Source organism: Mesoplodon bidens, assembly GCF_964165515.1.
Source record: "Mesoplodon bidens genome assembly, chromosome: 13".
Lineage (NCBI taxonomy): Eukaryota > Metazoa > Chordata > Mammalia > Artiodactyla > Ziphiidae > Mesoplodon > Mesoplodon bidens.
The window spans coordinates 26,036,179-26,051,265 of record NC_138169.1 but is presented as its reverse complement, the minus strand read 5'-3'; the positions used below and the strand labels follow the sequence as shown (position 1 = coordinate 26,051,265).

At 55.3% G+C, this 15,087-nt stretch overlaps 1 protein-coding gene and 1 pseudogene across 7 annotated transcripts in view; one reads left to right on the top strand and one right to left on the bottom strand.

Annotated features, from left to right (window-relative positions):
- Window positions 1-239: 239 nt before the first annotated feature.
- GGT5 (gamma-glutamyltransferase 5) overlaps window positions 240-15,087 on the bottom strand; it is a gene marked incomplete at its 5' end in the record, with an annotated part of 29,560 nt that continues 14,712 nt past the window's right edge. For 5 of the 6 annotated variants that reach the window (XM_081251834.1, XM_081251837.1, XM_081251832.1 and 2 more), the window contains 11 exons: window positions 240-696; window positions 2,891-3,001; window positions 3,136-3,254; window positions 3,394-3,500; window positions 3,879-4,069; window positions 4,401-4,537; window positions 5,411-5,557; window positions 6,086-6,243; window positions 6,784-6,979; window positions 7,497-7,592; window positions 7,904-8,034. In XM_081251834.1, the coding sequence (XP_081107960.1) occupies window positions 550-696; window positions 2,891-3,001; window positions 3,136-3,254; window positions 3,394-3,500; window positions 3,879-4,069; window positions 4,401-4,537; window positions 5,411-5,557; window positions 6,086-6,243; window positions 6,784-6,979; window positions 7,497-7,592; window positions 7,904-8,034 (1,540 nt within the window). In that variant the 3' untranslated portion in view covers window positions 240-549. Of the gene's footprint in view, window positions 697-2,890; window positions 3,002-3,135; window positions 3,255-3,393; window positions 3,501-3,878; window positions 4,070-4,400; window positions 4,538-5,410; window positions 5,558-6,085; window positions 6,244-6,783; window positions 6,980-7,496; window positions 7,593-7,903; window positions 8,035-12,596; window positions 12,644-15,087 lie in introns of all 6 variants that reach the window. The other variant, XM_081251833.1, reaches the window with a different exon arrangement.
- On the top strand, window positions 10,466-13,811 carry LOC308626592 (small ribosomal subunit protein eS8-like; annotated as a pseudogene). Its single transcript has 2 exons — window positions 10,466-12,934; window positions 13,164-13,811. The product of its transcript is annotated as a small ribosomal subunit protein eS8-like (transcript).

Below are 15,087 nucleotides of genomic sequence, written 5' to 3'. Positions count from 1 at the left end.
CTGGGCCAAGGGCCCCCAGGAGCCAGGGACAGGTGCCCCCAGGCCACACCCCTGCCTTCCTCCCAATGGGTGGGTCCGGGCAGCCATGTGCGGAGCCCCAGCAAGTGTCCAGGGGCGGCCTGGAGAAGGCCCAGCCCGTGTCTGGTTTCCCCGGCTCCGTGGTGGTGTGTGTGGAGGGCTGCAGCTCACTTCACGTGCTTTCTGAAGGTCTCCTCCCCACCTCAGCCCTGAATCAGGCGTGGTGCAGCCTCTTCTTTAATCTTGGACTGGAAGATACACAGCTGGGGAATGGGGCTTTGGGGAGCGGGGGCACAGTCCTGGGTGAGAGGCCTGGGGAGGTTGGAGGGGTCCGGGCAGGGCCACAGGGGCTCTGGGAGGGGAGGGCTCGGCCCCCACAGCCGTCCATCTGCTGGGCTGTCCCCACCTCTTGAAGCCCCAGGCTGACCGTCCTGCCAAGGGGTTCAGATTCTGCTGGAGCACTCGGTCCCATGGACCAGGCCAGCCTGGACGTGTGCTGGGCAGGATCCCAGTGGGGAGGGAGCAACCTCTTTAGTAGCCTGAGGGCTCCCCACCCTTCCTGGGGTCCGCTGCGGCGTACACGCAGGCCCCGTCCTGGGACACGGCCTGGACCACGTTCAGGAAAACGGGCCTCTCGGTCTGGTTCTGGCCCCGGTACTGGAGCCCCTTCTTCACCTCCTGGAGAGGAGAGAAGGCTGGTCATGGAGGGGCTGGGACCCGGGCAGGGAGCTGAGGACCCTGGCCGAGGAGGCAGGACTGGCAGGGGCGGTCTGGGAGAGGACAGAGGGCCGCTGGACGCAGCCTTGTCTGCAGGCATGGAGTCTACGGCCTCCCACTCCAAAGGCCCCAGAGGAGAAGCCTGGGCTCCAGGGGATATGACAGGAGGACATCGCCCGGACTAGAAGGAAGCTGAGATGCAGGTTCACTTCTGTCCTGGATCAAGGACACCAGGGGCCTCAACGTGACAACCAAGGAGTCCAAGGGCTTCTGTGGAGAAGATAGCTTTCAACGTTTTGAGGACCTTGAAAGCAAAGTCTTCTAGAAGGCAGAGCTTGGGCCCTTTGGAGTCCCAGGTCACCCATACACAAGAAGGGCCCAACTCAACATCTGGCTCCTGCCCTGGACAGGAGGAATGGCCCTGGTGCCAGCATTGTTGGCAGCTTAGGATCTGCCATCTCAACACCAGCATGAGAAGATGGGGGTCCCAGACTCTCCAAGGCCCTGCTGGTGGAGGAGTCAGCTGGAGGCTTCTGAACACCCATGAGTCCAAGGACATGGACCCCAGGCCACAGGCACCAGCGGTCCCCAAGGGTGAGGCACTCCGAGCACGGGCTATAAAGGCTCAGGTCTGAGACGGTGAGTATGTGGAATTGGAGGGCATCAGGGCCCAGGTGTTGGTGTCTGAGGGCCTGAGTACCTTGCCTTGGGGCCTGGTCCCCACACTTGCCAGTCTGTGACTCTTCACAGAGATCCTGGCATGTGGAGACCTGTGTTACTTGGGCCCCACATTCCCACTTAAGGCCAAGGACCCCCGCCCACCAGGGCCCTCAGTTCCAGGTGCCCTGCTGTCCCCAGGACCAGGGCCTCCAGGACCTGAGCCACAGGTACGGCGAGGTCTCCAGGCGCTATGGCCTTGGGTGTATCTCTGCCTGACGTGCTAATTACCTAGTGTCCTTAGGTTGGAAGACCCAGCTCCTCACAGCCACAGCAGGACCTGTGGTCCTCGGAGACTATTCTTTAGGGTCATAGTGGCCGAACTCCAAGGCCCTGAGGAACAAGGACCCTCCTGGCCTCAGGCCTGGGCCTTGGCTCTCAGGGTCTCCAGGGCCTCACGTGTTCTCCATGGGAGGCCCTGAGCTGTGTGGCCAACACTCTAACCTTCCAGGGAGCTGAGGGCTGTGGGCTCGGGGTTCTCTGGATTCCAGGCTGTCAGGTCCAAATTCTCAGAGGTGAGGTCCTTGGAGAATGGTGTTCACAGAGTAAAGACCTTCAGTCAAGGTCAAGGAGAAGGGCCTAAGAGGATGAGTCCTGGGAGAGCATCAAGTCCTCCTGCCATGGGGAGGACCCTGCACAGGGAGGGAGGGAGGCTGGGAGGGAAGGCCTCGCACTCTGAGAGTTGGGGCCTGACAGGCTGAGGTCCTTAGTCTCCAGGCCCAAAGACCAAGGTTCTCAGGACTACACACCCCCTTGGACTCAAGGCCCCTCACTCTGTGGTCCTCAGAATTCCAACGGCCCTGGGAGGCGGCCTTGAGACCAAAGAAGCTCATAACAGGAAAGGCAGCTTTGATGACCTTGAACCCCAGCTGCTTGAATGGACCCTGGGCATGAAGTTTGGAGCCTTGAAAAGCTGTTTGTTAGTCCTTTAAAGTGGGCCCTAGTGAGGGCATCTGCCAGCCCAGAGACCTTCCAAGGAGGCCAGCCATCTGCCCAGGCGGAGGGGAGGGGCTGGGAGTCCCACAAGAGAATTCAGCTCCTGGGCCTGCTTGTGTGGGGAACCAAGAACCCAGTGCCCTGGAGGGAAATCCCTCTGCAGACTCCCAGGAATAATAGACTCCTTTAGAAATAAACCTGCAGATCACCATGAGGGAGAGTCTGAGAGGCCTCAGCCGGGGAGAGTAGCTTACGGAGAGAATGGCCCAGAAAGAGCAGGGACCAAGGTGCAGGGGAGCTCGTTCTGGGAGTCATGTGAACAACACCCTGTCCCCTGCCGTGGAGACCAGCGGCCTGTTGCCTCCCCCGTGGAGCTTCTCAACTCCTGGTGGCCCCCAAAGCCAAAGTGCACTGGGCACACTCAAAAGCTGAGGCCCCACCAGGGGCTCTGAAGGCAAGCGCTGAGGCGTCTGCCTAGCGGTGGCTTGGCCCACGGCCTCACCTGGCTGAAGTTGGGCTCGTACTCTACCCGGCCCTTGCTGTCCACGTGCAGGATGGGGGCTGCAATGGCAGCTTGCAGGTCAAGGCCCAGCCACAGCTTGTTCATGATGGCCTGGTGGGGGAGAGAAGGATGCAGGCAGGGAGGGAGGGAGGGGCACCAGCCACCCTCCCCAACCCCTCCCAGGACATCAGGACAACAGGGCCACCCAGCGAGGGCACATTCCATCCAGGAGCCCCCAGACTCACCTGGGCCACAGCAGAGATGATGAGCTCCCCGCCAGCCCCGCCGATCACCAGCTTCGACCTCTGGGCTGCGTTGACTAAGATGGAGGGGACCATGGATGACGGGGGCCGCTCGCCTGGAACTGGAGGCCGGACGGGTATCAGTATAGCCTCGTTTCTGAGCCAGCGCCCCCCGGGGCTGCCCCCTCCATCCCTGTCTCTGTGCTGGGCCTGCCCAGCCTTCCTGCCTTCCCTCCTCTCGCCCGGGGGCACTGTGCTTACCGGGAGGTGGGGTGACTCCGGAGCCCCGCAGGTGCCTCCAGCACAGGTCCAGGAGCTCGTTGTTGAGGAGGATGCCGGTGCGCGGTGAGTATACCATGGCTCCAAAGCTGTGGACAGAGGCAGAGCTGGGCGCGGGCCGTGGGCTCCCGACACACATGGGCTGCGCCCCAGCCCTCCAGAAGCCCCTCATTTTAGCAGCTGCCCTCCAGCATCCTGGAACTGCTCTTCCCTCCCTGGCCCTGCCCCCCACCACGGTATCCTCCTGGTTGTAAGGCCCGTTCTCATCCTGGCTCAGGGCCACCCCATCGGGAGCCTTTTTGGCCAGAGGTGTCAGGGTGTAGGACGCTTTTGACACAGGAGAGGGGAAAACAAGGTACCACTCGATGGACACAGCCAGGGAGGTGCTGGGAGGCCAGGCTGGGGGTGGAGGGCTGAGGTCTAGGGAATGGAGTGGGGCCTGCCCACCTGCCCCCGGCCCCACATACGGCGTATTGATGGTGCTGGTGGCAGACACAGCGCTGCCATCCTCCCCCAGCACGGACACGTGGGCCGTGCCCATCCTGTGGCTCCAGGTGCCCGCCAGGCTGTAGTGGCTGAGCTGGTGGTCACCCCGGGTGTCGATCTGCTGGTGGATGTGCTGGGCCAGAGCCTCCCCCAGCAGGTCCTGGGAGGCGTTCTGGGGTGGGCAGACAGGTGACGGGGTCAGTGAGAGGCCAGGTGGGGTCACAGAGCAGAAGGTCCCCTAAGGGTGTCAGAGACGCAGCGCCACCACTGCCCTCCCGTACCTGCCCCTCCAGGGCTCCCTTCAGTCCCCAGACTGCTGCACCCTCCCTGCTCTGGGCCACTGCCAGGCCATCCTGTTCTAGAACCAACCGTGTACACATCCCTCCAGCCTCACCCGCCAGGCTCTCAGGGTCTGTGGACAGAGCACCCGTTGGCCTGACCCTCCCTTCATGCTGAGCCCTGGGGCAGGGAAGGGGGCTCTCCACCAGCTCAGGGCACCTCACCTGGACCTCCGGGTGGCTTCGAGGGTCCCACAGCCGCCACCTCTGCCCCCTAGCAAACTTGAGCGTCTCCACGAGGTGATGGTACAAGTTCACCCTCCCCTCGGGGCTGGCCACCGACTCCGCGGAAAAGTTGAACCCTGGGGAGGGGGTGGGCGCAGGTGGGGGTCATCCTGTATAGTGGGTTGAGAAAGATTTGTCCATGTCCTAATTCCCAGAACCTGTGAATACTACCTTATATGGAAAAAGAGTGAATATTACCTTGTATGGCAAATGTGTGATTAAATTAAGTATCTTGAGAGGAGCGGATTATCCTGGATTATCCGGGTGGGCGCTAAATGTAATCACATATATCCTTATAAAACAGACACAGAGAAGAGGGAGGCCGTGTGACCACGGAGGCTGAAATTGCAGGGATGCAGCCACAAGCCTAGGAATGCCGGCAGCCGCCAGAAGCTGGAAGAGGTAAAGCACAGATTCTCCCCCAGGTCCCCCGGAAGGAATGTGGCCCTGCAGCCACCCTGATTTTGAACTTCTGGGCTCCAGAACTATGAGAGAATAAATTTCTGTTGTCTGAGCCACCAGGTTTTGGTAATTTGTGATACTTTGTTACGGCAGCCACAGGCAGCATCAGGCAGCCCCAGCTCTGGGCACTGCCAGGATGCCCCCCGCACCCCGCAACCCCCTTGCAGGCTGCAATAGGCTGGGCCTCAGGCCTAGCTGCACACACTGGACCGGCAGCTCACCACCTGCAGAGCCACTGCACCTGTGCCCTACGCCGGGGTCACCTGGGGGCACTTAGTGGGTAGATGACGGCAGACCCTTCAGCAGAGACCAGGCATGGGCCACACGGGAGGCCAGCTCTAGAACACGCCGTCCTGGCCCACTCCTCAGCCCCGTCTTCAGTATCTGAGGAGGGGGCTGAGCTGGAGGAGGCAGTGGCTACCCAGAGCCTGGCTGGGCCTGGAATTCAGTTCACGGGCGCCGGACCCCTGGGCCCTTGGGGGCCTCACCTTTGAGCACATTGAGGACAAAGCTGAGAATCGCGCCCCCTGCAGGCGGTGGCGGTGAGTACAGGGTGTAGTTCCCCAAGGGCACCTCCAGGGCGTCCACCACCTCAGGCCGGAATGATGCCAGGTCCTGCAGGGTCAGCCGGCTCCCTGGGGTGAGACAGAGGACTCCATGTACAGACGGGGAAACGAGGTGCAGAGTGTCAGCCAGGGACCTTGGTTCACACAGTGGGGGCCCCCCTCGTTCCCTAGCCTTCCAGGCCCAGAGGGGTGGTGCTGGGCCTGTGGGCAGTGGCCTCAGGGCTGGGGGATGGGTGGACAGAGGCCAGGGACGGGCAGGTGCTCCCTGGAGTGGGAGAAGGTCGGGGAGGCAAGCTGGCCTCTGAGAGACTGAGGGTGGCCAACTCCAGGCCCAGGAGCACCCCTGCAGCCACCGATAGCTCCCGTCTCGTGGCCCTAACCCTCGGGGCCCTGCTCCTCGGGGGCTTTGACTGCAAGGTCCCTGAGACCAGCAGTGGGCAGGACTGGGGCAACGGCCTCTCCAAGCCCTGGAAGCAGCTGGCCCCCTCTCAGGGCGAGGGGAGGGGAGGGGAGGAGAGGACCGGACGCACCCTCCGCCCTGGCGCCCAGACCCCTCTTTCTCTGGCGGAACGGGGCTGTGGGGCCTCACGTGCTGACCTTCTTTGGCAACGTCCTCCAGCAACATCCGGCCCAGCCTCCCCGTGTAGAGGGCCTCTGCGCCTTCCGCAGCCACGGTCTCCAGGGTGGCGGCCAGCGCGGGCCACGGGAGTGGGTCGTGAAGACTCAGGGGTTCTGTCCCATTGAAGAAGAGCTGCCTGGGGAGTGGGGGGCGGCCCCAGGGTGAGGCCACGTCCTGAAGGGCAGCCACACTTCTGCAAGGACCCTACAGGGAGGGAGTCCTGGTCCGGAGTCCTGAGGGGCTGTGGTGGTCATGGGGGCAGATTCTCCAGGATTGGGTGGGGCTGACACCCTCATGTCTCTCATCACCCAGGCCCAGGGAGGACATGCCCCCACCCCCGCCAAGCCAGCGTCCACCCAGGGCCTGACACCTGGCACTCCTCCTGGTCAGTGGGCTGCCCGGGTGGGCAAGTGGGGTGGCCAAAGCCCTCCCGCCAGCCCAGAGAGAGTGGGTGGGGGGGGCGGGCAGGGCCCAAATCTGCGCCCTGGGAGCCCCATCACTTTGGCATAAACTCTATCTGGCCTGAGCCCTCTGATGAGGTTCTGCCACGTGGAACCGGAGGTCTCTGAGCTGAGACAGTGACATACTGGCCATCCAGGGCCCTGGTCCCCAGAAGGTTGATCTGCTGGCTGCAGGAGGAGCTGAGGAGGGGCCCTGGGCCCCCATCAGAGCTCACCTCAGGGACGATGCGTGCAGGGAAGGGCGCAGGTAGCTGCTGTGCAGGAAGTGGCTGAGGATGCGGGGCACGCGGAGGCCCCCCCGGAGCAGCGCGATGGTGGGCCCGAAGAGCTGCGCCCAGGGCAGGCGGCCGTGGCGGTGGTGGGCTTCAGCATAGCCGCGGAGCTCCCCGGGCACCCCAATCCACTGGGCACCTGCACGGCACGGGTGTCACGCCCCTGCCCCTGGGCCGCCCCCCTTGGCCCCCGGGGGCTCTCCATCACTCCACACTTGGCTGCCTGGCCCCCCAGTCGTGGCAGCCAGAGCGAGCCTCTGGAGCCCACCTGGGACCACGGCCCTCCCCCCCTCACACCCCCGTGCCTCCCCACTGCCCTCTGCACAAAGTCCGTGGCCAGGCCTGTGGGGCCCAGAAAAACTGGCCCCATCCCCGCCCACCACCCCCAGCCCCGCAACCCGTCTCCACTGAACCCTCCGGGCCTTCGGCTGAGGTGGGCCCTCTGCTTGGATCGTCCCTCCCAACTCAGAGAGCCCTCCCCCGGGAAAACCCGGGGAGTCAGGACCTCCGCAGGGGCTCCCCATCCCCAGCTGCCACCCCTCAGTGCCAGGGTGGTTCAGCCGTCCATGAGGGGCACTGCCCCTTCAGGGTGGGGGGTTCTGGTCAGCCCCAGTGGTCTGGTGGGGTGGGAGCGGGTGGCCCCTCTAGGGCCTCACCTGTGCCCAGAGGCTGGGCCTGCTTGCACTGGTCCAGCAGACCTGGGACGTGGCTGGCGGGTACCGTCTCCCTGGCGTTGATGACCTCCACCTTCCCTGGAGTTGGGCAGGGCGTGTGGGGTGTCAGGGGCACCCCGGTGGCTGCCAGGCCTCACTGCACATCAACAGTCCCCCTCAGACAGCCCCGGCCCTGCTCTAGGCCTCAGTTTCTCTCTCTGTACCATGAACTGGCCTCTGTACTAACATTTGGTTTAGGCTTTGCAGAGGTTGAGGGGCACCAAGAGACCCAGGAAGGGGCGTGGGTAGACAGGGCAGGTTGGCCATACACGCAGGTGGTCTAAAAGCACCTCACTGTTAGCACCTGTGGACGAGCCCATCCTCCCCATGGGGGTCCCGTATGGACTCACCTGTGGATGCATTGTAGATAGTGAAGATGACCCCTCCACCCAGGCCCATGCTCTGGGGGTTGACAACCCCGGTGCAGACCAGAGCTGCGATGGTGGCGTCCACGGGTGAGCCGTGCTGCTGGAGGATGGCTCTAGGGAACATGTCACAGAGTAAGTGGCCGGGCTCCCCTGCCCTGGCCTCCTGACCTGGGCTGCTCTGCTAGCATTCACTGGGGAGTGGGGACACGTGGGTGGCCTGTCTGCTGCCACTAACCTGCCACCAAACCACAGGTTAGTTTTGAGACCACACCGGGCTGCCCCTTAAGTCCAGCCACTCACAGGTGTACAGCACTCTACAGATGGCAAATTGTGATGCCATTTACACCGCCCCTGGCTGTATATAAGGTGCTTCTCAGTTTACAAAGTGCTCCAGCTACCATTATTTCCTGGGGTCCTCCCAGCAGCAGTGGCTCATTTACAACAGGCAGAGCCAGGCCCGGGCCAGACCCTCCGTCCCTCCCGGCAGCGCTGGGAGCCTAGCCTGGCAGATGCCACTCCTCATCTCACTGGGGACACACTGGCCCAACCCCTTCAAGACTGGACTTTTTCAAGTGACCCCGGGATCCTGCCCTGCCATCAGGGCTTAGGGCTTGGGCTTATGGGTTCCGCAGCCCCTCCCAGGGCCCCACGGTCTGTGGGAATGCTCTCAGGCCTCAGTCTCCTTATCTGTCCATGGGCAGCGAGGGGTGAACCCTTCAGCTCCTAGGTGCTGGTCAGACTGGCCTGTGCTGAGGAAATGCCTGTCTCCCTGGGGCACAGCCCTACACAGCTCACTGGGGGCTGCCTCTTCCCTCACAGCCAGGAATCCTCCCCAGCACCTCAAGGTCACAGATGCGAAACCAAGGCCCAAAGAGGGGCTGGGCCTGGGTCCCCTTCCCCCACCACTGACCCCAGCACCTTCTCAGCTCAGGCACACTGATCTGACCACTCCATGCTGGGCTCACCCCTCCCCGGAGCCACATATCCCTGGCTCTGGGCCCACATGTGGGCACACATGGGCGCCACATGGACACAGGTAATCTTGGAATGGGAAAGAGGGCACGAAGCCAGAAGTATGAAAGAACTAAGATTCTACGTCCAGGCACAGAGAAACACACATTTTAATTAGACTAAAACACCATAAACAAAAAAGACAAACTGGAAAAAAAAAATTCCCATCACAAAGGCTGCATCTCACTTGACCTCGGAAGTGCTTTCCGCACTAGGCTTTCAGGACCCCCACCTACCACGCTCCGGTTTTCCTGCCACCACCCCAACCTCAGGATGTTGGAAGCCCCAGGCTCAGTCCTTGGTCCTGGTGCATCTATGTCCTCCCCCAGATGAGCTGATCCAGGCTCAGGGCTTAAAATGCAACCTCTGTGCTGATGACCCCCAAATTTGATCTCCCCTAAACCCCAGGCACTTATCCTCAGCCATCCACAGGCTACCTCCCCTAGGCATCTAAGAGGTATTTCACTCTTGACATGACCTAAACTGCACTTTTTCCTTCCCTCCCACCTCTGCCCCCCAAACTGCTCCTTTCTTAGTCATCATGATCCTAGAAAAGGACACAACCATTCACCCTCAGGCTATAAACCTCAGAGTCGTCCTTGATTGGTCACTTTCTTTCATCCCCATATCCAACGGCCAATCCTGCCTGTTAGTTATACCTCCAAAATACACCTAGATTCCAATCCTTTCTCATTACCTCCTCCACCACACCACCACCCTGGTCTAAGCCACAAGCATCTCTCACCTGGGTTACTGTAACAGTCTCCTATCTGGTCCCCTGCATCTGCCTTGCTCCCATAGGTTTTTAAAAAAATAATCTGTTAACATGTAAAGCAGACATCCTAGTAATGAAAGACTAAACAATTCAGACCAAACTTCCACAGACAACTAGAAAAGCCAAACAAATAGAAAACATCTGCTCAAGGGCGTCAGAAACAGGAGAGAAATACAGGCCTCCGAGTGAGAGGAGCCTGGCTTTTGGAGCCTCTTTTCCCCTCCAGACGACTGCCAGTCCTGGAAGAGGAGGCTGAACGGCCAAGCAGGGCTTCTGACATCCTCCAGTGCCTGGGGATGGGTGTGCTGGGGGACCACACCGGGGGATGGGTCCTCACTCCGAGTAACAGTCAACTAGATACAGAGCAGCTCTTACAAGCACGGCGGCCCAGCTTCAGATGACCTCAGCCACTCAAACTGGATTAAGGTGATCCCAGAATGTTGGTATCCTAGGCCTCAAATTATTATTATTTTTTAATAGATATTTATTGGAGTATAATTGCTTCACAATACTGTTAGTTTCTGTTGCACAACAAAGCGAATCAGCCATATGCATACACATGTCCCCCCCATATCCCCTCCCTCTGGAGCCTCCCTCCCACCCTCCCTATCCCACCCCTCTAGGTCATCCCAAAGCACGGAGCCGATCTCCCTGTGCTATGCGGCTGCTTCCCACCAGCCAACTGTTTTACATTGGGTCGTGTACATATGTTGATGCCACTCTCACTTCCCCCCAGCTTTGCCCTCCCACCCCATGTCCTCAAGTCCATTCTCTATGTCTACCTCTTTATTCCTGCCCTGCAACTAGGTTCATCAGTACCATTTTTTTTTTTTTAGATTCCATATATATGCATTAGCATACAGTATTTGTTTTGCTCTTTCTGACTTACTTCACTCTGTAAGACAGACTCTAGGTCCACCCACCTCACTACAAATAATTCAATTTCATTTCTTTTTATGGCTGAGTAATATACCATTGTATATATGTGTCACATCTTCTTTAGGCATTCATCTGCCGATGGACATTTAGGCTGGTTCCATGTCCTGGCTATTGTAAATAGTGCTGCAATGAACACTGTGGTGCATGTCTCTCCTTGAATTATGGTTTTCTCAGGGTACATGCCCAGTAGTGGGATTGCTGGGTCATATGGTAGTGCTATTTTTAGTTTTTTAATGAACCTCCATACTGTTTTGCATAGTGGTTGTATCAACTTACATTCCCACCAACAGTGCAGGAGTGTTCCCTTTTCACCACACCCTTTCCAGCATCTATTGTTTCTAGATTTTTTGATAATGGCCACTCTGACCGGCATGAGGTGATACCTCATTGTAGTTTTGATTTGCATTTCTCCAATAATTAGTGATGTTGAGCATCTTTTCATGTGCCTCTTGGCCATCTGTATGTCTTCCTTGGTGAAATGTCTATTTAGGTCTTCCACCCATTTTTTAACCCGATTGTTTGTTTTTCTGATATTGAGCTCCATGAGCTGTTTGTATATTGTGGAGATTAATCCTTTGTCTGTTGTTTCATTTGCAAATATTTTCTCCCATTCTGAGAGTTGTCTTTTTGTCTTATTTATGATTTCCTTTGCTGTGGAAATCACAGCAAAAAATCACACACAAAAAAGATCTTGCTGTGGTTTATGTCAAAGAGTGTTTTTCCTGTTTTCCTCTAAGAGTTTTTTTTTTTTTTGTGGTATGCGGGCCTCTCACTGTTGTGGCCCAACCCGTTGCGGAGCACAGGCTCCGGACACGCAGGCTCAGCGGCCATGGCTCACGGGCCCAGCCGCTCCACGGCACGTGGGATCTTCCCAGACCGGGGCACGAACCCGCGTCCCCTGCATCGGCAGGCGGACTCTCAACCACTGCACCACCAGGGAAGAAGCCCGCGCCTCTAAGAGTTTTATAGTGTCTGGTCTTACATTTAAGTCTTTAATCCATTTGGAGTTTATTTTTGTGTATGGTGTTAGGTAGTGTTCTAATTTCATTGTTTTACGTGTAGTTGTCCAGTTTCCCCAGCACCACTTATTGAAGAGGCTGTCTTTTCTCCATTGTATGTTCTTGCCTCCTTTGTCATAAATTAGGTGCCCATATGTGTGTGGGTTTATCTCTGGGCATTCTATACTGTACCACTGATCTATATTTCTTTTTGTGCCAGTACCATACTGTCTTGATTACTGTAGCTTTGTGGTATGGTTTGAAGTCGAGATGCCTGATTCCTCCAACTCCGTTTTTCTTTCACAAGATTGCTTTGGCTGTTCAGGGTCTTTTGTGTTTCCATACAAATTGTATGATTGTTTGTTCTAATTCTGTGAAGAATGCCATTGGTAGTTTGATAGGGATTGCATTGAATCTGTAGATTGCTTTGGGTAGTATAGTCATTTTCACAATATTGATTCTTCCAGTCCAAGAACATGGTATATTTCTCCATCTGTTTACATCATCTTTGATTTCTTTCATCAGTGTTTTATAGTTTTGTGAGTACAAGTCTTTCGCCTCCTTAGTCAGGTTTATTCCTGGGTATTATATATATGTTTTTGCAATGGTAAATGGGAGTGTTTTCTTAATTTCTCTTCCTGATTTTTCATGGTTGGTGTATAGGAACACCAGACATTTCTGTGCATATAGGCCTCAAATTATTTCTAAAAAGTTTTAACAATCTTTATACACGCTTGCTAGTGCCCAACTAAAAAGGACTAAGCCTTCTTTCCAGCCAGTGCCGAGCGATGGGCATCTCTCAGGACAACTGGCACAGCACCACAAGACCTAGGGCAAAAGGAAGCCCTACAACCAGAAGCAGAAGTGTGAGCTGGGATGCCCTGCTGCCAACACCAAGACTGGTCCCCGCCACAGACACAGAGTCCGCGTGTGGGGAGACAGCAAGAAGTACCGGGCCTTGAGGCTGGACATGGGGAACTTCTCCTGGGGCTCGGCGTGCTGTAAACGCAAGACAAGGATTACTGATATTGTCTACAATGCATCCAACGATGAACTGGTCCATACCAAGACCCTGGTGCAGAACGGCATTGTGCTCACCAACAACACACAGTACCCACAGTGGTACAAGCCCCACTATGCCCTGCCCCTGGGCTGCAAGAAGAGGCCAAGCTGACTCCTGAGGAGGAAGAGACTTTAAACAAAAAACAATCAAAGAAAATTCAGAAGAAATATGAAGAAAGGAAGAAGAACGCCCAAATCAGCAGTCTTCTAGATCAGGGGTCCCCAGCGGTCTGCAATCTATTAGGAACCAGGCCGCACAGCAGGATATGAGCAAGCAAAGCTTCATCTGCTGCTCCCCATCACTCACATTACTGCCTGAAAATCGCCTGTATTACTGCCTGAACCATCTCCCCCACCCACCCACCGCCCCGGTCCGTGGAAAAATTGTCTTCCATGAAACCAGTTACTGGTGCCAAAAAGCTTGGGGACCACTGTTCTAGAGGAGCAGTTCTAGCAGGGCAAGCATTTTGCATGCATCACTTCAAGACCAGGCCAGTGTGGTCAAGCAGATGGCTTTGCGCTCGAGGACAAGGAGCTGGAATTCTATCTGAGGAATACCAAGGCCTCGAAAAGCAAATAAATCCTCCTCCCTCCTATGTTAGCTCATGTAAAAAAGGTGTTTATTGTTATATAAAAAAAAAAGACCAGGCAAACAAGGAAGGAAGACAGCACAAAGCCCAAGAGAAAGCATAGATAATGAAGGAAAAGACCATAGGATCTCCAGATTATGAAGGGTCGGACCTCAGACTTTGAATAAGGAAATAAAAGACAAGATTAAGAATTTCATCAGAGAACTGGCAACTATAAAATATGGAATTAGGAGCTCAATGCTAACAGGAGATTACCAACAGTTTAAACACAAATTTTAAAAAAAGATTAATTCAATACAAAATATCCAAATTTTCTACAGAGAGAAAAAATGATAGAATATATAGAAAATAGATTGAGACATAGGGGAATAAAATAGGTAACGAACAAGGACCTACTGTAGAGCACAGGGAACTATACTCAATATTGTGCAATAACCTATAAGGGAAAAGAATCTGAAAAAGAATATATAACAGAATCACTGTGTTGTATACCTGAAACTAACATGACATTGTAAATCAACTATACTTCAATTAAGAAAAAAAGAGACACGTAGGGGATAAAATGATTAAAAAAATATATACAAACACTAACCAAGAAAGCTTGTATAACTATATTAATTTCAAACAAAGTAGACTTTTAAAAGAAAATATTATTAGAGATAATGAGGGACATATTACTATAAAAACCTCAATTCAATAAGAAGATATGAAAATATAAATGTATATGCACTTAACAGTTTTAAAATATATGAAGCAAAAATTGGCAGAATGAAAGGAAGAATTAGACAAACATCACAGTGGGAGACGAACACACTTCTCTCAGTAACTGATAGAATAAGAAGAAAAAAAATCTTCTACAGTGAGGCTGTATTATTATGACATCATAATAATAAACTGACTGAACTGACATATACAGAACACTGCGCTCAACAGAAGTGTTGCACGCACATTCTTTCCAAGAATGCACAGAATATTTTAAAAAATTGATCGGGGCCTCCCTGGTGGCGCAGTGGTTGAGAGTCCGCCTGCCGATGCAGGGGATACGGGTTCGTGCCCCGGTCTGGGAGGATCCCATATGCCGCGGAGCGGCTGGGCCCGTGAGCCATGGCCTCTGGGCCTGCGCGTCCGGAGCCTGTGCTCCGCAACGGGAGAGGCCACAACAGTGAGAGGCCCGCATACTGCAAAAAGAAAAAAAAAAAAAAAAAAAAAATTGATCGTTTTCTGGACCTTTAAGTCTCAACAAGTTCACAAAAATTAGAAAATCCTCATATATTTGGAAATCAAGACAAACACTACTAAATAACCCATGAAACAAAGAAGACGGTACAATGGAAATTAGAGAATATTTTGAACCAAGTGTAATGAAAATATCTTACATCAAAAGCAGTAGGATTGGGCTTCCCTTGTGGTGCAATGGTTAAGAATCTGCCTATCAGGACTTCCCTGGTGGTGCAGTGGTTAAGAATCCACCTGCCAATGCAGGGGGCATGGGTTCGAGCCCTAGTCCGGGAAGATCCCACATGCCGTGGAGCAACTAAGCTGTGCGCCACAACTACTGAGCCTGCACTCTAGAGCCCATGAGCCACAACTACTGAGCCCACATGCCACAACTACTGAAGCCCGTGCGCCTAGAGCCCATGCTCCGCAACAAGAGAAGCCACTGAAATGAGAAACCCGCGCACCGCAATGAAGAGTAGCCCCTGCTCGCCGCAACTAGAGAAAGCCCACACACAGCAACGAAGACCTAATGCAGCCATAAATAAATAAATAAAGTAAGTAAGTAAATAAGTA